Source organism: Hyperoodon ampullatus (genome assembly GCF_949752795.1).
Source record: "Hyperoodon ampullatus genome assembly, chromosome: 16".
NCBI classification, from domain to species: domain Eukaryota; kingdom Metazoa; phylum Chordata; class Mammalia; order Artiodactyla; family Ziphiidae; genus Hyperoodon; species Hyperoodon ampullatus.
Genome location: NC_136929.1, coordinates 2,738,298 through 2,759,252, shown reverse-complemented (window position 1 = coordinate 2,759,252; position 20,955 = coordinate 2,738,298). Strand labels below are relative to the sequence as shown.

The 20,955-nt window shown below is 46.7% G+C and overlaps 1 protein-coding gene across 4 annotated transcripts in view; it reads left to right on the top strand.

Annotated features, from left to right (window-relative positions):
* Positions 1–20,955, top strand: part of ARHGEF7 (Rho guanine nucleotide exchange factor 7) — a gene marked incomplete at both ends in the record, with an annotated part of 122,744 nt that overhangs the window by 19,667 nt on the left and 82,122 nt on the right. For 3 of the 4 annotated variants that reach the window (XM_079721881.1, XM_079721880.1, XM_079721883.1), the window contains one exon: positions 7,780–7,866. The exons of the other annotated variant lie outside the window; for it this stretch is intronic. In XM_079721881.1, the coding sequence (XP_079578007.1) occupies positions 7,780–7,866 (87 nt within the window). The remainder of the gene's footprint in view (positions 1–7,779; positions 7,867–20,955) is intronic. 4 annotated transcript variants of the gene reach the window in all.

Sequence of the window (20,955 nt, the reverse complement as noted above, 5' to 3'; positions counted from 1 at the left end):
AGCTGCCAAGTCCTTGAGCTCTCTGCTGGATGCTTCACTGTTTTCCATGGACTTGGAGGAGGAGCCCCGTAGCCTCCAAGTGAGCTCTGTAGACCTCTGCTTTCACTCCCCTGAAACTCTCTGGCTGCAGAGTGAGCGGAGAGCTATGGACAAGTGTGGTCCCTGATCAGGAGACAGCTGCACTCTAGTTAGAATAAAGCAATGGCTACCAGGTCATTATATTCAGTGCTAATTAGACTTTTAGGTGGTGAATTTAGGATTTTAAGCATAGCATTGCATATTGGCATGGCGTGGTGGAGATCTGCCTCACGAGGACCCCAACACACTGACAGCCGGGCTCTCCAAAAAGGACTGTTTTCTAATGGGGAGGCACCTTGACCTGCGAGAACATTAGATTGGAGTATTCTTTTAAAAAATGTATTTATTTAATAATACTTTCATGTGGTACAAAATTCAAAGGGTACCAAAAAGTACAGAGTGCAAAGGAAGTTTCCCTTCTCCCCCTCTGTCCTCTGAGCCCCGGGTTCTCTCCCTGGAGGCAGCCCCTGTTATCTGGCATGTGCTTCCAGAGACAGGGCATGCATTTCTTTTATTATTTTTAGATTTCTTTTATTATATTTTATTTTTGGGTGCGTTGGGTCTTTGTTGTTGCACGCGGGCTTTCTCTAGTTGCGGCGAGCGGGGTCTACTCTTCGTTGCGGTGCGGTGCGCAGGCTTCTCATTGTGGTGGCTTCTCCTGTTACAGAGCATGGGCTCTAGGCGTGCGGGCTTCAGTAGTTGTGGCACGTGGGCTCAGTAGTTGTGGCTCACGGGCTCTAGAGCGCAGGCTCAGTAGTTGTGGTGTACAGGCTTAGTTGCTCCACGGCATGTGGGATCTTCCCTGACCAGGAATCGAACCCGTGTCCCCTGAATTGGCAGGCGGATTCTTAACCACTGCGCCACCAGGGAAGTCCCAGGCCATGCATTTCTGAACACCCAGGCACATCTTCTTGCTTTTTTTTCTTTAAACACTAAGGCAGCATGTCCTGCATACTGTTCACCATGTTCCTTGTCCCACACCTACTGTAACCAGGAGGTTGTGACATATCAGTATATAAAGCTGACTATTTTTAAGTGCTGTGTGGTAGGCTGGTGGTCTGTTCTGTGGCAGGACTGTAACTGACCTAACCCTTTCCCTAAATTGTTTCTCATCTTTTGCTGTGACACTGTTTTCTATTTTTAACCATACCACCAGGAAGCTCACTGGGTTAGGGTCCCAGCAGAAAACAGACGGCATGCTAAACAGAAATGGTTGAAGAGAGTTTAACAAAGAGACTATTTACACAATGAGGGCAGGGATAAGGACATGGAGGCACCCTGGGAGGTCACCAGTTCAGCCCACCACTTCTGGGAACTAGGCTCCTGAGCAGCTGAGTGTTTCCCAGCTGTTACAAGCTGCAGTGGTTTTCTGTACTCTCCATCTTAAGTGTTGCAGTAACACTGAACCTGTGTAATTCTTTGCTTGCTAGAACTGCCTATTCTTCTTCCTCAAGCAGTTTTGGAAACTAAAACTCTAAACTCCTTCAGACTTGGAGAGAAGGCAGCTCCTCTAGTTGGCACTTTATTTGGACTGGGGGTAGAGCTGGCTGTCCCCGGTGTGGAGTGGGTGGTAGAAAGGAGTTGAGAAGGCGGGAGCTGGGCAGCTGCGGAGGTCTCTGAAGTCTGGCCTTAACATTGCCTTGTGATTTAGTTTGTAGCAAATTCTCAGAGTGTCAGACACACTCCTTGTCAAATATTGCATACAAAAGCCATATTTCAAAGGAAAATCACAATGGTTTGGGGGCTGTCTATGCCTCTGCCTGATTAGAATTTTTGGCGGGAAAGCCTGGAGTTTATTATCGTGGCAAGTTTGGGAGAGGATTTCTGGAAAGCACATGGAGCAGCTGTTGGTCATTTGAGGCCAGAGCTCCTCTCTGAACACATCTGGAGATGCACTGAGCAGAGCTCGCCTTCAGGTTATGAAGGCTCTGGTGACTGTAAATAAAGCTGCTGTGAACATTCTTGAGCATGGCTTTTTGTGGCCATGTTTTCATCCCTCTTGGGTAAACACCTAGGGGAGGAATTGCTGGGGCTTAGGTATGTTTAACTTTGCAAGGAGCTGCCGGTTTCCCAAGCGCACCACCTGACACTCCCACCGGTCACGCGTGGGAGCTCCAGTTGCTTCCCATCCTTGCCAACGCTCGATACTGTCAGCCTTTTCCATCTTACCCCTCTGGTGGGTGGGTAGTGTTATCTGTGCTTTTAATTTGCATTTCCCTGATGACTAATGATGCTCAACACTTTTTCATGTGCTCACTTACCATTCATACAGCTTCTTCAGCAAAATACGGCGGGGGGAGGGAGCTTTTAAATATCTCCTTTTGTATCATCATCGCTCCAATGCATTTTTTTCCATTGCAGCTTCACCCATGCTCTCAGTTGCCCTGATTATTCACCACCCTTGAAGACATGATGGACTTTTCAAGTGTCACACCCTTGACAATGCAGTCCCATTGGCCTCTTCACCCTTTCGTCCCCAACTCGGTTGTCACCGTTTGGGGTGGCTAAGCCTCTGGCCTGCCCTGTCTGTGCCTCCAGGGTCCTGAGCATACACCTGTGTGGCTGCACTTGCCACACTGTGAGCAGTTCTTCCTCACTGAGGGCAGGGGCTGTGCCCGCCTCTTCTTTATAGTCACAGTGCTCATCACACGATCTGGCAGGAGTCTAGGTCCAATATTGTTGAACCAATTTATTATGCATCTGATCCTCCCAACAGCCCTGTTGACCAACGCTGAATGTGTCAGCCTTAAACTGGGGATACAGGTGTAGACATAGAGGGGTCAAGTGGCTTGTTCGAGGTCAGTATGTGTATTACAGTTAGGAACTACTTACTGTAAAGTTTTGAGTCTTTTACGTTATAGTTCTCCAAACAGGTATGTTGCTTTAGGTAGAGTTCAGGATAGTTTTAAGGGAATCCATTTCCATTTCTATGTCCTCAGCTTGCATCCATGCTCAACTAAAACCAAGGAGCCAGAGCAGCTGTCTCTGAGCAAGGAGAGCATCACGCTGGTCTGACTGTCCCACATCCCCTTTCACAATGGCCTTCTCCCACTTCACCCTTTGTTGTCTTCCGAGGTGCACGCTGCCAGGTGGAAGGCCTCCCAGCTGTCACAAAGGGTCCCGGTGCTGGGAGGGGAGTGATTCTGATGACTGCATGTTGCAGCTCAGGGTTGTACTTCTTAGCTTTCACAGAAATTGAAGGGGACCCCAATCAAGCTGTTGCCTGATGATTTTAAGTTTTTATTTATGACATATCATATCTGGACTTTGGCTATGTAACTCAGAAGGCTTCAAAGAATCATCCTAACAAAACTCCTTCCATTTCCATGTGCTTATTTTTATGAACAAGGTTTCTCAGTTTTTGCATTAAAAAAACCCCAAGATAGTAATAGAATTGGTGCTGGTCCCTATCTCTTTCCAGCAGTAAGTGATGATTATCCATGGGTAAATGAACTAATTAAAAAAAAAACCCTATACATCTCATGAAGATATATATTTCCAAATAAAATTCGCATTTTATACTTAATAATTTTTATCAAGAACTGTAACATATGTTTCCATTATTTGTGAACTCGCAATAGCTGTGTTGACTCAATTCAGAAGAGAAGTCATAACAATTAGATCCTTATGGATCAATAATTTTAAACATAGAGTCAATTCCATTATTTGTAGTAGTTACATTCTACAAGGGCACCATGACCACTGAATTAGCAACTACTGAACCATTGTTCATGGAGAAATACAGGGTTAGTTTCCTTTGAACTTCTGGTCACAATATCTGGTCAACCAATCAATATGTAATCTTGTTTTTAGGTGTATTTCTGTTTAAAGATAGCTTATTTAACATATATATATATATTTACAAATAATTACACGCAGTATATCTTTATAATAAAACACCATCTCAATTACAGCATTACGTAACGTAGTCTACCATAGTGTGACTGTTCTAATTTAGCTCTTCCATTCAGTCACATACACAGTACACATGTTCACTGCTCACATACACATGCAAATACACACTGTATATTGGATACTACAGCATAATGCAAGAAAGAAAGCCCTCCCCCCAAAAAAGCATTAACCAAAGATTAAACATTTAAAATTTATGGAAACCACCTTACTGTTGATGGAGCCATGGGACACGTGATGGGGCAGTGCACAGTGGGGTTAAACCTCGTAACCTCGGCTTGCCGTACGGGAACGGAGGGAGAGTCAGGAAGGAAGATGTCAGGGAGGGTGGCCTGTGAGATCTGGCAGCTCTACCTCAGGAGTCTGGCTTTCCCAGTTTGGTGACGGTGTCAGCAACTTGCCCTCCCAATCTGGCTTGAAAAACTGCTTCAGCTTCACCCGCTTGGCTTTTTGCCTTAAATCTTTAAGCATTTCAGCATAAGGGATGAACGCGGTGGAGGTAAGGCGCTTAAACGTGAGGCTGCGTTCGGGCACAGGGTCACACTTTTCCATGTCATTGAAAATTTTTTCCAAGGCAGAATTCCATTCTGCTATTTTGGCTGCTGTGAGAGGGACAATTCTTGGAGTCTCAGGCTGACTTTCACCATCCTCGTCATCACTATCTCCATTGCCTTGTTTTGCCATCTCGTCCAGGTCTTTGTTGGTGGGTTCTACTGCCGCTTCTGCCAAAATTTCCTCCACATCGCCTTCCTTCATGTCACTGAAACCTTCTCCACTTATCTGTTGTGCAATATACATTATGTTTTTGACACTGCTTGTTATATTTTCTGTAACACCTTCAAAACCTTCAAAAATTTTCACACAGTCTGGCCAAACATTTCCCCAACAATTGTTGATAGTAGCCTGCTTGACGCTGTCCCAGGCTGTGCTGATATAATCAATAACATTGCGTATGGTGACTGACTTCCAGTAGTCCATCATGGTGGTCTCCTCATTGGCATTGAGAGCCTCAAAAGCCTTGCTATAAAGCTCCCTGGTGTAGTGTGCCTTGAAAGCTTTTATCACACCCTGATTGAGGGGTTGGATAAGAGATGCTGTGTTTGGGGGTATGAAGAGAACTTCTATGTCAGGGTGGGCATTTTCGAGTTCTTCACGGCAATGAACTGGGGCATTATCCAAAATTAATAAAACCCTGAAGGCAAGGTTTTTGCCATGGAGATAACGTTCAGCTTCTGGGATGAAGCAGTTGTGGAACCAATCCCAGAATATTTTGGACGCCATCCATGCTTTTTTGTTCCATCTCCAGTGGACTGGCATACGGTTCAAGTTTTTCCCTCTAAGTGCTTGTGGGTTTTGTGCTCTGTGTATCATGAGGGGTTTGCACTTAAAGTCACCCTTGGCGTTTGCACAGAACAGCAAGGTTGCACAGTCCTTGAATGATTTAAAGCCAGGAGTTTTGGAGGCCGTTTGCATTACATAGGTTCGTTTGCCAACATTTTTGTAAAATAAGCCAGTTTCATCAGCATTGAAAACCTGCTCTTCCATATAACCCTTTTCATGTATAATGCTTAGCAGGTATTTTTTAAATTCTTCTGCAGCCTCCTGATCCGTAGAACCTACCTTGCCTGCAAGTTTGACATTTTTCATGTGGTATCGCCTTTTGAATCGTGCAAGCCAGCCTGCACTAGCTGAGAAGGGTTTAACATTTTCTTGACCCTGGGTAACATGACCGTAAATTTCTTTGGCTTTCAGCCTCACAACAACGCTATCCACTACACTCTTTTTATTGCTTGTCATCTCATGAATCCACAAATTTAGTTGCTTTTCCATCTTTTCCATAGCTCCATCACGCACTATAGAGGTTACTTTAGCACTTTCCGGAGCGGCTTCACGTACAGATCTGCGAATATCCTCTTCCTTTTTCTGGATGTACCGTATTGTTGACTCATTAACATTGAATTCTCGGCCAACAGCGCTATAACTCAGGCCTGAGTGAAGCTTATCTAACACACGTATTTTCTCTGTAAGGCACATTACAACCTTCTTGCGCTTAGGAATGCCAGATAGTGCTTTAGCATTACGTTTGGGGGCCATTTAAAACAGTGAAATCACCGAGAAAAAGCAAAAAAAAAAAAAAAAAAAAGTGAAAAATGTGGCACCAGTGGAGTGAAAAGGACATTTGCTTACATTATGAGCTACAAGAAGATGGCAGAGCATGGCCTTGTTCAAATTCAGCTGGGAACATGTGCATAAGGCAATTCAAATTTTTTGCTGCTTTGCACATGTCTATAAATGACTGAGAAAGTGCCACAAATACGGATTTTGGGGTTACACATAAATTTTATCGAGTAGGCGAATTTGCAAATATAGAATCCGTGAATGAGGATTGACTGTATTTGTATGCAAAAACAGTGTGAGGGAGGAGTAAAATGGACTAGAAGGCAGCTTTGGTTTTGCTGTTCCACTCTCAAGTTCCACTGAAAAAAACGAATCTGTTCAATATTTGGAGGGAAATATGCTGGCACTTCTAAGAATTTTTAAACTGTAGAGGAAAAAAAAGTGTCATTTTCTCCCTCTTGGCACTGCTCAACACCCTGGTTTTCTTTCGTAGTTTTAGAAGACCTGACCACTTTGAAATGAAACCGCAGTATTCTTGAGAAAGGCCTGATGGAATGTCGTGATTTCCCCCTAGAGGACAGAAGGACAAAATGTCTTGAACGTCCCCAAATGCTAGAATTCTGGATGATACTTTAGTGTAAAAAGTCTTCACATGCCGTTCAGAACAACAAAAAAAAGCTCTTCTGAGATCTCAGGCTTCTCCCTTGATTGTTCTGTGTAACTGGTGCCGTTCTTGGTTTCCTTTGTTTCTTGCCCTGGGAGGCTGTCAGAAACTTCTTACACGTGTGGCCGTGGCCTTTACAGTTCTGCCTCAGACCAAGCACCAGTTTGCAGGAGCCCTCGCTGGTCTTCACCTGTGATGGAGGCTGCATTCGCCACAATCTCTCCCCAGCTGACTTTTCGCTGACGAGTGACCAGCTATTTTGGCTAATCACTGATGAAGCACATGGTCAATATGTAGTAAAAGAAAACACTGCACTTTAATCCCAACCGGCATAATTTACGTTGCTAATTGTTTTAAGTCATCGTATTAGAATTCCAGCTCCACTCTCCCCAAGCCGGGGGCGGGGAAGAACTGAGAAAACAACAGGTTCTCAACAGCCCCTTCGTGGTTGCTTCAAGTAGCGGAGGCCAAGCTTTCCCGGGTCCCTCTGGGCGGGGCGGGCTCCGCCTGCGAGGCCGCGTCGGAGGGCGAGCGCCGGGGGTGCGGGGATGGGGAGTCCGCGCGTGAGCCGGGCCAGGTGGGCCGCGTCCGAGGGCGAGCGCCACGGGCGGGGAGGAGAAGTCCGTGCGTGGGCCAGGCCAGGGGGGCCACGTCGGATAGCCAGTGCCAGCTGCCGAGAGAGGAGGCCGCGCCCTGACGGCGGGGAACCGGAAGAGGTCGTGGGCGGGGCCTGCCGGGGCGCGGTCTGAAGACGTCACTTCCGACGCCGCTCCACTTCCTGGTGAGGGAAGGGGGCTGAGATTGGTGCATCCCGGAGGAAGGAAAAAGGGTGAGGAGAGGCGGTGGCCGAGCGGGCGGGCGTCGGGGGCGGCCGGGCTAGCTCCGGGCCGCCGGGGCAGCCCGCCCTGGTCGCTCGCGCGGCCGGCACGCCCGCCGGGGCCGCGTCGCGTTCCCCTCGGGGCGCATTCGCGGCCCGCGGCGCTCAGCGCCTGTGCTCTGTGTTGCAGGTCTACCCGGAGCCCCGGAGCGAGGGCGAGTGCCTGAGCAACATCCGCGAGTTCCTGCGAGGCTGCGGGGTGTCCCTGCGCCTGGAGGTGAGTGGCGGGGGCGCCGGGGCCGGCGGGGCGCTGGGACGCGAGGCGGGCGGGCGTGGTAACGGCCTGCAGCGGCGGCTACCGGGCCCGGCTCGCGGGTCCCCCAGGGGCGACTGCGGGCTCAGGGCAGGGAGGAGCCCCACATTTTGCACGCTGCGATGGGGACAGGTGGTTACAGTAGCTCGTGGTGCAGGTGACAACACGTTTTCGACAGCCGTTTGTTGGGCAGGGACGCTTTCTGACTCCTTGGTACTTGCCTTAGCTTTAACTCCGCCCTAGGGATTCTCGGGGGACGCGCATCCAGGTCTGGGTCCACCGTCAGAACCCTAAGCAGGTGATCAGGCGGAGCCGGGAGAAATAAAATGGGCCCCCAGTCCTCCAAGTGTCACTCCCTTTAGGTGGTTTTTACTCTGATAATTGATGTTTAGGTTAGGGACATGTTAATCTATGTCTTGGGGCGTGGGTGTCATTTCCATGTTGTTTAGAATTTTGTCACTGTGCTAAATACAGTCAGTAACAGCTCTCTGGAAATTTCTTTTTCATCTTATGTTACCATGTGTGATTTTTCTTAATCCTGGGGTAGGGCTTTAGATCAGAAATCTAGCTGCTTTTTTATTTGGAAATTACAGACTAATTGGTTATAGTCAGTTGGGGGTTTAAATCTTGCCTTTTCTACCTGCGGCTTTACCACTCTCTGCCTTTGTTTCCTTATCTGAGTACTGAGATGAATTATACCAGGCTCCTAGGTAACAGTATATGAAAGCATCTCCAACTTTGTCGTTTTATCATTGAGTTTCTCTGTTAGGCTGTGATAATAAATGCTTGTAGCAGTTTTTGCTTTTTCTGACCTTTGTTGGGGAATTTTATAATTCCCTTCAAACTATTGAGTTTTGTTTCTCATTAGACTAAATTTGAAACTCACTTTGCAAGAAGGTATTGTTTTAAAGAAAGTTGAACGTAAAAAAACCCCAAACATCTCATCCTTAGTTTTCCAAAGGTTGCTGTTGAAATTTTATATAGCTACTATTTTTAAAAATTGAGTTTATTTAGAGATGTTCTAGAAGAGACTTTGTTCACTAACACATCCTAAGTATCTAGAACAGTGCTTGGCATATAGTAGGCCTTCAGTAAATATTTGTGCTTGACTGATGACCTGGCAGTTGTAGTTGGTAGTAAAGGTTTCCTTTTATAGAAAAAAAATCAAATATGACTTATTTTGTGCTATTTAAATATCTCTTCCAGTAAATTTACAATAGAGGCAAGTTTAGTTAACATTCTTTCAAGCTCAGTTATAAGTTAAACTTTAAAACTTTCAACTAAATAAGAGGTAATAATTTTAAAAAGCACATCAGAAAGCTCATACATTTGTTGGTCACTCTGAAAAAGGAGCTCTGTACGGTATGGACTCAACTTGGGCTTCCAGACTTGTTGTAATCTGTGATGTGAAGGGACAGGCCTGTTCGCTGAAAGACAGCCTCACACATGGAACACAGTGTGGCGGGCGGTTTTCCAGTGTTTTTAAAGAAAAATACATGGAAAGGGAGTGAGGAGGGAAGGACTTTGCTCTTTTGAAACACTTTGTAGCTCTACACACTTCATTTTCACAAAATGCTGGAAGACAAGAGACTGACAGGAAAGCTTTTGAAATTACAAACATGAAACTCAAGATTGATAGCTTGAATTCTAGATTAGCTTTTGTTCCATGTAAGTGTCAAGGTAGGTTTTTCCAGGGATTAGTTTAGACTGCATTGTGTTTGTAACAGACTGCCTGTCTTTGGTATATGTATTTTCTTGTCTACCACCATTATAAACTGTCTTAAGGGGACTTCCCTGGTGGCTCAGTGGTTAAGAATCTGCCTGCCAGTGCAGGGGACACGGGTTCAAGCCCTGGTCCGGGAAGATCCCACATGCCACGGAGCAGCTAAGCCTGTGCGCCACAACTACTGAGCCTGTGCTTTAGAGCCCGTGCTCCGCAACAAGAGAAGCCACGGCAATGAGAAGCCCGTGCACTGGAAGAGTAGCCCCCGCTCTCTGCAACTAGAGAAACCCCGCGCACAGCAACAAAGACCCAATGCAGCTGAAAATAAATAAATAAATAAATTTATTTAAAAAAAACAACTGTCTTAAGATTTCTTAAAGGAAGAGAGGAACCGAACGTCATAATTACTTTATCAGTTATTTTAATGCATACACACCTTAACTCGCTGTGGAAAATCAAGTATTATTCCCCTAATGAGTTGTTCTGATTATGAAAGGAGTTTTAATTTTAAAGGAATATTGTACAATTTGCATTTATTGTTAAATTTTGAGAAGCAATTTAAGTTGGAAAACATTTTTAAATTTTGAAAATTTAAAAAAACTTAAAAATTGGAAAACTGTTTAGGAAAAAAGCACATATATCTTGGATGATCTTTTCATCTTTCATATAATGTCTGCTTCCTAGCAAGCATCTAGTTTGACTTTTTTGTTTCCTTAAGTAGTATGGAATTTGATAAGAATTTAGGTTTTTTCTCATGTTCCTAATGGTGTAATAAGGATGTAAGATGACCCTGTTTAGAACTATTATGTCTTGATAAATAAAGTTGGAACTTTTCTGGAAAGTTAAGTTTACTGATACAAGGAGCCAGGCACCGTGATTCTCTCCAGCTTGGGAATATTGTGTTTGGAAACCCTCGTTTGCCTAGGACAGAACTTGTCCTGGACGTGCAGGCAACGTTGTGTGTGAGAGAGAAGGTTGCTCATGCTGACCAGGTCCTGTCTTTGGTTTTCCAGAGGTTCCATCTGACCCCTGATTTCAGTTCTCAGTAGCTGTTTTTGGTTATTTGTAACACTTTCTAAAGGACTTCCACCTGTTGTCTTAGTTTGCTCCTTCGTCTTTTGAGTTATTACAGCCCTTGTTTTACGGGAAGGAGACGCAGCCTAACTCATCAGTTCTCATTATTAACTGTGTGAACGTTAGCCACAGGGCTGCTGTTGGGCTTTTTAAGGAATACTGATGTGTGGACCCATCTCCAGAGTTTGTGCGCTCATCAGGTCCTGGGGAGCGGGGGTGGATGTGAGAGCCTCCATGCTGGAAGTAAGCAGAAAGGCCAGCCGGGGCTGTGCAGCCCGCTGAGGGGACTGGTGGTGCGGAGCTGGGGCACGGAGCTGGTGTTTGGCCCTGAGTGAGGGGCTTTTCCACTGCTGCAGGCAGCCTTGCTTCTGGACCCTTCCTGGAGAAGCAGGTGGTGTCCGGTTTGGGATGCAGCATTACTCACTTTATACTAATCTGTGTGATTAGGTAAATCGTCAACAGTTGCAAACTAATGTATGTCTGTAATGACCACAGGTAAGCTGGAACAGGCAGATCTGTGTAAGGGAAATAATGCCGTAGTCGTTTATTAGTGCTGAAAACTGTGAAAGAAAACTCTTCCCTTGACCGTGAGACTGTTGAGGAGGAAATGTTCTGACTTTCGCTCTATGAGACTGTTTTGGTGGCACTTTGGTGTTTGTTTTGCAGGGTGAATGGTGGACTTGTTCACATCACAGATGTGAGTCTTTGCTGACTTGGATACCGTCTTATTTTTTACCTGTTTTAAACAACTTTATATGTTAGCTGAGTCATTACTTTCTTAGGCCTCTCCACCTGTATCACCATCAGTGGCAGTTGGTCACTTTTCAGAGTAATTTTTCACCAAAAACCCAGTTTGTCTCACTTCCCAGGAATTGTGTATGTGGTGCTGAGCAGCCCCGAGCAGGTCGTGCTGGGGTGGGTGCTGACCAGTCAGCTGGGCGTGCTCTCCCGCTGCGATTTGGGCCTTTAATAAAAGCGTCCTGTGTACCTGCAGGGCCTCGCTCACCTCCTGGTGGTTGCCCATGAATATCAGGTTTCTGCTTCGGAGGGAGGGCCGGTGAGCACATTGGCCTGAAGCCCGCTGGGTTTCTGTCCCACTCTGCCTCTTGCCAGCTCTACCATCTGGATAAGGGGCATCACCACGGTGCAGGCCCTTCGTATCTGTTGTAGGATTAAATGAATTAGCATATAGCACTTAGAACAGTGCCTCACGTGTTTTCGGTGCTAAGTAGACAGTGGCTGTTACTGTTATCGTTTTCTTGTAGTTTGAACGACGTTGGTATGTATTTTTTAAAAACTTTACCCCATAATCCATATTCAGTTATACAAACTTCAGGAAATGGAGAAATGTAAGAAGGAAATAATTATATAATGATGCCATCTAGAGATAACCAACGTGAAAATTAGTGTATATTTTTCAGTCTTTTCCCCCCTTTGCACATACGTAAATATGCTTATAAAATATCCATGACATCATAGTATAAATGTTTTATAATAAATATGCTTTAACTTAACATAGTGACTGTTTTCTTGTGTTAAATATTTGTCTAGTTATTTTTAATGGCTTCTTCATAGTTTGTGGTGCTAATCCCCATTTTTGGATGTAGAGGTTGTTTCTAAGTTTTCATTGTGGTAAACAGTGATCTGTGTGATGGTCATTTCTGTACAGAATCCTTCATCTTTGATTATCTCTGAAGGAGAAATTCCCTGATAGGGCAGTGCATAGGTCAAAGGTAGGGCTTTTAAACATTTAAAGCACTATTGCCAAATTGTCTCCAGAGACATTTTTATCCTTTTGCCTTGCCCGTAGCGATGTGTGAGAGCACGCCTTTGCAGTCCTGTGACTGCCTGGATCAGTTGCTTCTCTTTCCCTTGGGAAAATGGAAACCTCTTGGGGTAAACATTTTGGCTTTTCTTTCTTGTATCGTCTGCAGTGCCCGCATTTCTGCGTAAATGGTAAACGAAAGCAGATATGACACACTCAAGGTTTCCTCCATTGGACTCGCAAAGGAGGATGTGAAAGGAAAGCTACTAGACTAGGAAATCAAAGTTGAAAACTGTAGACGTTTGCAGTGCTCCTTCCAGCTTTCTGACAAGTAACCTCTGGCTGTTCCGGGGTCGCTCTATAGAGGGGGAACTCTGGCTGGAAGCACGGCTTGAGACTGTGTGCAGAGGTGCCGATTTCCCTCTGCGTGAGTGACGAAGTTTTCATTTTCTGTCTTTAAAGTCGGGAGAGAAGGGAAAGGTATTAGGTGGGCTGTCCAGTGTTGTAATCAGCTAGGCTGATGGGCTGGTGAGTTAGGGAAAGAAATCGCCTTACATCTTTCTAAGATGTTCGTCTTCTTTGTGTGTTTCCGACGGACAAATTCTTTTGTTAAACTTCTTTGTCCTCATGCTCAATTCTCTTCTAGATTTTTAACAAGGTTATGATTGAGATTTTGTCCAAAAGAATATTTAAAAATACTATTGGAATAACTAAGACATGCTCATGTGAAAACTTGAAACTTGTTGATGTAGGCTTCAGGATTAATTGAAACAAAGACAAAAGTATATAGTCCTTTCCCTGGGAATGAGGTGCCCCACCCAGGTGTTACCTTCGCTTCGACCTAGATTCAGGTAAAGTTGTTTGCTACAACTTTGCACTGAAGGTGTGTTTGAGGTCACACAGCAGGCTGTCGTCTTAGCTGGTCACCTGTGCTCCTGACTCCATGGTGAGCTGGAAGTGATAGGTAATGACGTAGTATTTATTGACCGACTCAATCAATTCTTGAAGTCAGTTTATTCATGTTTTTGCCAGAACTTGCCGTTTAAAGAAGTTGAGAGACAGTAAGTAATAAAAAAGTCGTTTAGGAGATGAATAACTATTCTCTGAATATCTTGTAGGTACTTATAAGCAGAGAAGGTCAAATTCTACTCTGATATTATGATTCTATTTAATTTTTCCTGGCAGACAGTGTCCGCGTTCACCCTCTGTGTTCCATTGTAGAGCCTGGCCAGCTGTCCTGTGGGCAAGTGGTTAGTCCCTTCTGCATCCAGGCTGCTTTCCACTGTGGAGAACTAGACTTCCCTTCAGGTCTTTGGGTGTCCCATTGTCTAGATCAGCACCATCCAATAGAAATATAATGTGAGCCACATTTGTTTTTTAAAATTTCCTAGTAACTACATTAAAAAAAGTGAAAAGAAACATGAAGTTAATTTTAACAATACATTGTCTTTAACCCAGTGTACCTATAATGTTCTTATTTCAACGTGTAGTTAACATAAAAATATTATTGACATTACTTTGTGTTTTCACATGAAGTCTTTAAAATCTGGTGTGTGTTTCTCACACTCGCAGCACCTCTCACTCTGAATCAGCTACACTGGAAGCACTCAGCAGCTCACAAGGCAAGCGGCCCCGCATTGGACCGCGCGAGTTTAGATCACTGGAGAGGCTGGGGGAGGACAGTCAGCTTGGAATTAAATGGGGTTAGCATTTGTCAGGTACGAAGTAGGTGCCTAGGCGTTTCATATGTGCCGTATCGTCTAATCCTCCCAGATGTCCTGCAGAGGAGGTGGTGCTTTCCCCATTTTGCAGCCGAGGAGATGGAGACTTGAGGTGATGAGGAGGTCTCGGGTCACAGCCCAGCGCCTGCGAACCAGGGTTTGTGTTCCTCCGGGCATGCTGTGCTCGGGCTGGACTAGGTGAACTGAGGATCGCAGGGCAGTCCTGTTAGCCTGACTCCTAGCGGGGGTTCTCAGGGGAGCTTGGTTGGTGGCAGGGCTGGCCTCGCGGGCATGCCACCGAGTCGTCACGCCGGGGCCCCGTGCTTGGTTTAATGCTCTGCTGTCCCCCTCTGAAGTTCTCAAGAATCTTTGCACGACGAGCTCTGCAGTTTCAGTTTGCGCTGGGCCTCCCCTGGTGGCGGTGCTCTGAGAGGTGGCGAGAAGGAGCGGCGGCCCCTGAGTGCCCGCTGCATCCTGGGCCCTGCCCTGTAGACGCGGGTCAGCTCGCTCAGTCTTCAGGCAGCCCTCTCGGGTTGGGTCGTTCTGCCTGCGCTGTGACTAGGAAACTAAGGCGCTGGCGTGTAGGGTGCCTGCCCACGTCCGCAGCTAGTGAAGGTGGGGCAGCCCGCCGTCCCGCTCATCAGAGGCCTCCTGAGCAGTGACGCCCCTTAGGAAGCTTCCGGAAGAGGTTCAGGAACAGAGCAAGGTGGAATTAAGGGTGAAATGGGAAAAGCGGAGGTGGCTCGGATGTTTTAAGCTCCTGTCACTTGTCGTATTGATGAGGCTAAAGCCCCAGGCTGGTCCCAGGCAGGCTGGGTAAGGCCAGTGAACTGTGTCCCTGACCCGGGCTGGAGGAGACGGAGGAACAAGGCTGAGATGGGGTACGGCAGCTCGGCCCGCGTCCGTCCCCGCCGCGAGGGCACCTCCTCGTCTCTCGTGCACTGAGGTTCAGCGCAGCTTCCAAGGCAGCCGCCATTCCTCCTGCCTGTCAGTAGTCATGACAGGAAGCAACACACGGACCTGGGGCTGCTTTTCCAAAGGGTCCTTTTGAGAAAGCCCCCTCCACTGTTGGGTGGTGGAGGGTGGGAGGCAGGAGAACTGTGGGGTGAAAGGGGAGGACGGCTCTCTTGGAGGAATTGGAAGCATGTCTCTTCACGTCATGTCTGACTCTTCAGAGCCTCCAGGAAGGGGCTTGGCTAGAGGCTGGGTGTTGGGCTGGGCACGCGTCCGTGTCCTGCAAAGCCAGGGTTGTAGTCTTCAGTGAAGCTTCTTCCTCCTCACCCAGCCCACTGGCCTGGGAACCTCGAGGGCACTGTGAATACACGTGGGTCCCAGTGCTGGCATGCATAGGCACTCAGGTCAGATCTGTGTTGAATGCGTGAGACCAAGGATGAACAAGATGGACGGGACAGCAGTAAGGTTTAATCCGTTAATGTTCACTTCATCCATGTGAACGATTGTGCCTCCATCTTTTTAGCTCACGTTGCAGGGTTCTGATGTGTTGTGCAGACGTGCTTCATGGGAACGGACTGTCCTTTTGCAGGAAGGATGGTCTCAGCTGTGGCCAGCTGCTGAGGAGGTGCCAGCATATAGGACAGGTGCATTCAGGACGCTCTGTAGGGCTTTGAAGGTAGACACCCTGCTGGTCTCCACTCTTGGGTCAGACCTCAATTTGGATGTCCATGAATTGGGTTTGTATGAGGGCAGATCCCCAGAAGATGTCTGGAAACGTTCGGGGCAGATAAGGACCCATAGCCCCTTTGGGACTCAGTTTCTTCTTCTGTAAAATGCGACTTTGAAAAGGATAATCTGTAGACCTTGGAATCGGTCTGTGTGATCAACTGAGAGGCAGAAGATGAGACACTGCGACATCTTTACTTCAGTTTATTGTGTTGATAATGGTTAGCTTGTCGCTTTCGAGGGGCATTTATTAGTAAAATTCAAGTTGTTTCATCTTTCCACAGCTGCTCGGTTTGTCAGAGCTCCCTCTTGGAACTCCTTCACGCAAGGTGCTCATTTAAGAAGGAGGCTACCTGGCTAATGACCGGCCTGTGCCAAAGATGGCGCTTTAAAATGAGGACATGCTTAGCTGAGCAGTAGCTGCAGCATCGTGGCATGCCAGTGGGTCTGTTAGTTTCACCTTGTGACCTGAATTGAGCCTGAAGACAGCTTCTGATCCTGTGGAGTCATGTGTCGGTTACTCTGAGTCATTTGGAAGAGTATCTGGAACAGCTCTTGTGTATCCCAGGGAGTGATGTCCGGCTGCCAGTGCGGTTCTGAGGCTAGGAGCCCACTGCCCACTTCGCTAAGCCGAGAGGGGAGAATTGATCCTGGAAGTGCTTTCTTTAGTACTGCAGGGTAGCAAAAATGTCTCCTGACTTGTTTTTTTAAAAAAAAAAACAAAAAACTTACATTTTTCTAAGATTGATAAAAGTACTTTCATTCCATTCACTATGTTTCCAGTGTTGCACCAAGTCTACTATCAACTGGAATGAGAAAGGTGCCTCAGTTTCTGCCAAAGGGAGAACTGAGTTGAGAGTCTAGATCTCTTACAGAAGTTTTGGTTTCAGTGGGTTTATAGCTACTCTGTGGTAAAATTGATCTCAGTTCTTGCATTTTATTTGTGAGACAGCTGGTGTAGTGTGTTGGTTTTCTGTAGCTGCCTAACAAATGACCCCAAATGTAGTGGCAGAAACACTGCCATTTCCTGCCTCTCAGCTCTGCAGTGAGGCCGGCGGTCCGGTGAGCTCGGCTGGGCTCTGTGCTCGGGGTCTCACAGGCCCTGGATGGGGTGTCCGCTGGGTGGGCTCTTGGCGGGAGCCTCGGGGGGACATTTGTTTCCACGTGCCGAGGTGGCGCGCAGGGCTGCGTTCTTGGTCCCCACCGTGTCCTCTGGCCCACCGTGGAAGGCCGTAGGAGGACCTGGAGCAGGGTGGGCAGCTGTGTGTTGGAGAAGCCCCGTGCCGCTCTGCCGTGTGCCCTTGTGCCTCTACATGCTCTTTCTCCTGTTGCGAACTGGTCACGGCCCCGTGGCCTTTCGGAAGCGACTCAGGTAGAGCAGCTGCTGTTGGACGCTGCGTTCTGCCTGCACATGGGGAGAGTCCTGAGCTGGTGTGACCGCCTGTTTCTCTGGCCATAGGAAATTCTAGTCACTTGGGGTCCTGCCTTCTGACCTCACTCCCCTTTTTTACTTCCTATTTCCCACCTGTTTTAAGTCTAGTAAAGCAGACTTCTTTGAATATCTTTCAGCTGTCACTTTTCTATTGATATTTTCCTTTTAAAACAAATCAAGAAAATCCCCATTGGTCTTGCAGGAAGGCTTAGCCCCTTCCCCCTTTGCCCTAAAGCAGTTTGTGTCCCTGAGGAGTTCCCTGAAGTCCTGGGAACCAGCGAGCGGAGAGATTCCCAGTGAATAATTACAGAGCAAAAGAAATCTCGAGGCCTTTCAGACCATGTTTAGATGTGAAGATCTGCATTTTGTATGTTTTAAAAAACGAACTTCCTAGCCAGAATATGCATTTCTGACCTAATTTGTCCCAAATGTTGGGCCAGTTTATCTGGTGTGTATTGGGTGTTTTCCCTGGTAGTTTAGGGACAGTGCCTGGTCCTTGAGCTGAGAAGTGAAGGGCCTCCCTCCGTCCGACCACTAGTACCTTCCACCGTGCCCTGGGGTTAGTGACGTGCATGCACGTGCTCTTCAGGAAGACTAATAGGTAGATCGTGGTGCCCGCTTGGGCTGTAGACGGTGGAGCTTTTAAAGTAGTGATTCCAGCCTCCCCTTGGAGAGTATCTGATTTAATTAGTTCGTGTTTAAAGCTGACCTGGCGGGCCCTTGAAATGAGGGTTTGGTGACATCAGGAGCCATCTCCCGGGAGAGGGAGCCGTGGGTTTTCCCCAAGCTTGCCGAGGGGCCGAGGGGCCTGGCCCGCTGAGGAGACAGAGAGGGGAGTCTGTTTCCTCCGGACTTCTCGTGGCAGAATCAGGCCAGCCTGGCTGTGCCGGGCATTTGAGGGAAGTTGGTGTGGCAGCGATTGAAGTGACGGGGGCCTATCAGGATCGCTGGTTTGGGTCCTTGTTCCATGAGATCTTTACAGGAAAACTGTGGATGCTGAGTGAAGTCTTCCCCATCTACTTAAAAGTGAAGGCAGAGCGGTGAGGGCATGCGAGAGAGAGCCTCATAATCTGCCCCCCTTTTCTTTCTTTTTTTTTTTTTTCTTTCTGTACACGGGCCCCTCACTGTTGTGGCCTCTCCCGTTGTGGAGCACAGGCTCCGGACGCGCAGGCTCAGTGGCCACGGCTCACGGGCCCAGCCGCTCCGCGGCATGTGGGATCTCCCCGGACTGGGACACGAACCCGTGTCCCCTGCATCGGCAAGCGGACTCTCAACCACTGCGCCACCAGGGAAGCCCTGTTGGTGCTATTTTTCCAACAACATTTGCTCATTTCATGCTCACTTCATATCTCTGTGTCGCATTTGGGTCGTTCTCAACGTATTTCATACTTTTCCATTATTATATTTGTTATAGTGATCTGTGATTAGTGGTCTTTGTTACTATTGTAATTGTTTTGGGTTGTCACAAACCACACCCATGTATGACGGCAGAACTTAATAAATGTTGTGTGTGTTCTCACCACCCCACCAACCAGCCGTTCCCCCATCTCTCCCTCTCCTCCAGCCTCCCTGTCCCCTGAGGCACGACAATATTGAAATAAGGCCAGTTAATAACCCTACAGTGGCCTCTTGAGTGTTCAAGTGAAAGGAAGAGTTGCACGTCTCTCGCTTTAATTAAAAAGCTAGACATGCTTAAGCTTAGTGAGGAAGCTGTGTCAAAAGCTGAGACGGGCTGAAAGCTGGGCCTCTCACACCAAACAGTCAGCCCAGTTGTAACTGCAAAGGAAAGGTTCTTGAAGGAAATTAAAAGTGCTCCTCCAGTGAACACACAAATAAGAAAGCAAAACAGCCTCATTGGTAATATGGAGAAAATTTTAGTGAGCTGGATAGAAGATGAAACCAGCCACAACGTTCCCTTATGCCAAAGCCTAATCTAGAGCAACTCCCTCTCTTTAATTCTATGAAGGCTGAGAGAGGTGAAGCTACGGAAGAAAAGTTTGAAGCTGGCAGAGGTTGTTGCTTCATGAGGTTGAAGGAGAGAAGCCATCACCGTAACATAAAAGTACAGGGTGAAGCAGCAAGTGCCGATATGGAAGCTGCAGCAAGTTATCCAGAAGATCTAGCTAAGATGATCAGTGAAGGCGGCTACACTACACAACAGATTTTTAATGTAGATGAAACAGCCTTCTATTGGAAAAAGATGCTATCTAGGACTCTCATAGCTAGAGAGGAGAAGTCAGTACCTGGCTTCAAGGGTCAGACTGACTCTTTCATTAGGGGCTAATGCAGCAGGTGACATTAAGTTGAAGCCAGTGCTCATTACCATTCTGAAAATCCTAGGGCCCTTAAGAATTATGCTAAACTACTCTGCCTGTGCTCTGTAAATGGGACAACAAAGCCTGAATGACAGTACGTTTGTGTATACCATGGTTTACTGAATATTTTAAGGCTACTCTTGAGACCTACTGCTCAGAAAGATTCCTTTCAAAATGTTACTGCTCACTGACAATGTACCTGGTCACCCAAGAGCTCTGATGGAGATATACAATGAGATTAATGTTGTTTCCATGTTGCTAACACTATATCCTTTCTGCAGCCCATGGATCAAGGAGAAATTCCAACTTTTAAGTCTTATTATTTAAAGAGTGCATTTTGTAAGGCTACAGCTGCCACAGATGGTGATTCCTCTGATGGATCAGGGCAGAGTCAATTGAAAACCTACTGGAAAGGATTTACCGTTCCGGATGCCATATAAGAACATTTGTGATTCATAGGAAATGGTCAAAATATCAACATTAACAGAGTTTGAAAGAAGTTGATTCCAACCCTCATGGATGACTTCAAGGGGTTCAAGACCTCAGTAGAGGAAGGAACTGCATATGTGGTGGAAACAGCAGGAGAACTAGAACTAGAAGTGGAGCCTGAAGATGGGGCTGAATTGCTGCCATCTTACAATAAAACATTAACGGACAAGGAGCTGCTTCTTATGGATGAGCAAAGGAAGTGGTTTCTTGAGATGGAATCTCCTCCTGGTGAAGAGGCTGTGAAGATGGTTGAAATGACACCAAAGGATTTAGAATATGATGTAAACTTAGTTGATACAGCAGCGGCAGGGTGTGTGAGGACGGACTCCGATTTTGAAACAAGTTCCACTGTGAGTAAAATGGTATCAGACAGCACCGCATCCTGCAGAGAAATCGTGAAATGAAGAGTCAGTCGACGTGGCAGACTTCATTGTTGTCTTATTTTAAGAAATTGCAGCAGCCACCCCAGCCTTCAGCAACCACGAACCACCCTGAAAAGTCAGCAGCCATCAATGTCGAGGCCAGACCCTCCACCAGCAAAAGATTACGACTAGCTGAAGGCTCAGATGATGGTTGGCGTTTTTTAGCTATAAAGTATTTTAAAATTAAGATATGCACCTTTTTTTCTTAGACATAATGCTGTTGCATGCTCAACAGACTGCAATATAAACATAACTTATTCGCTCTGGGAAACCAAAAAATTCATGGAACTCTATCGTGATATTCGCTTTATTGCGGTGGTCTGGAACCGAACCTGCGATATCTCCAAGGTGTGCCTGTCAAGGCTTTTAAAACCGCATAGCAGCTTGCTGACTGGCTCCTAAGTACCGAAGCAGCCACAAGGCAGTGTTGCC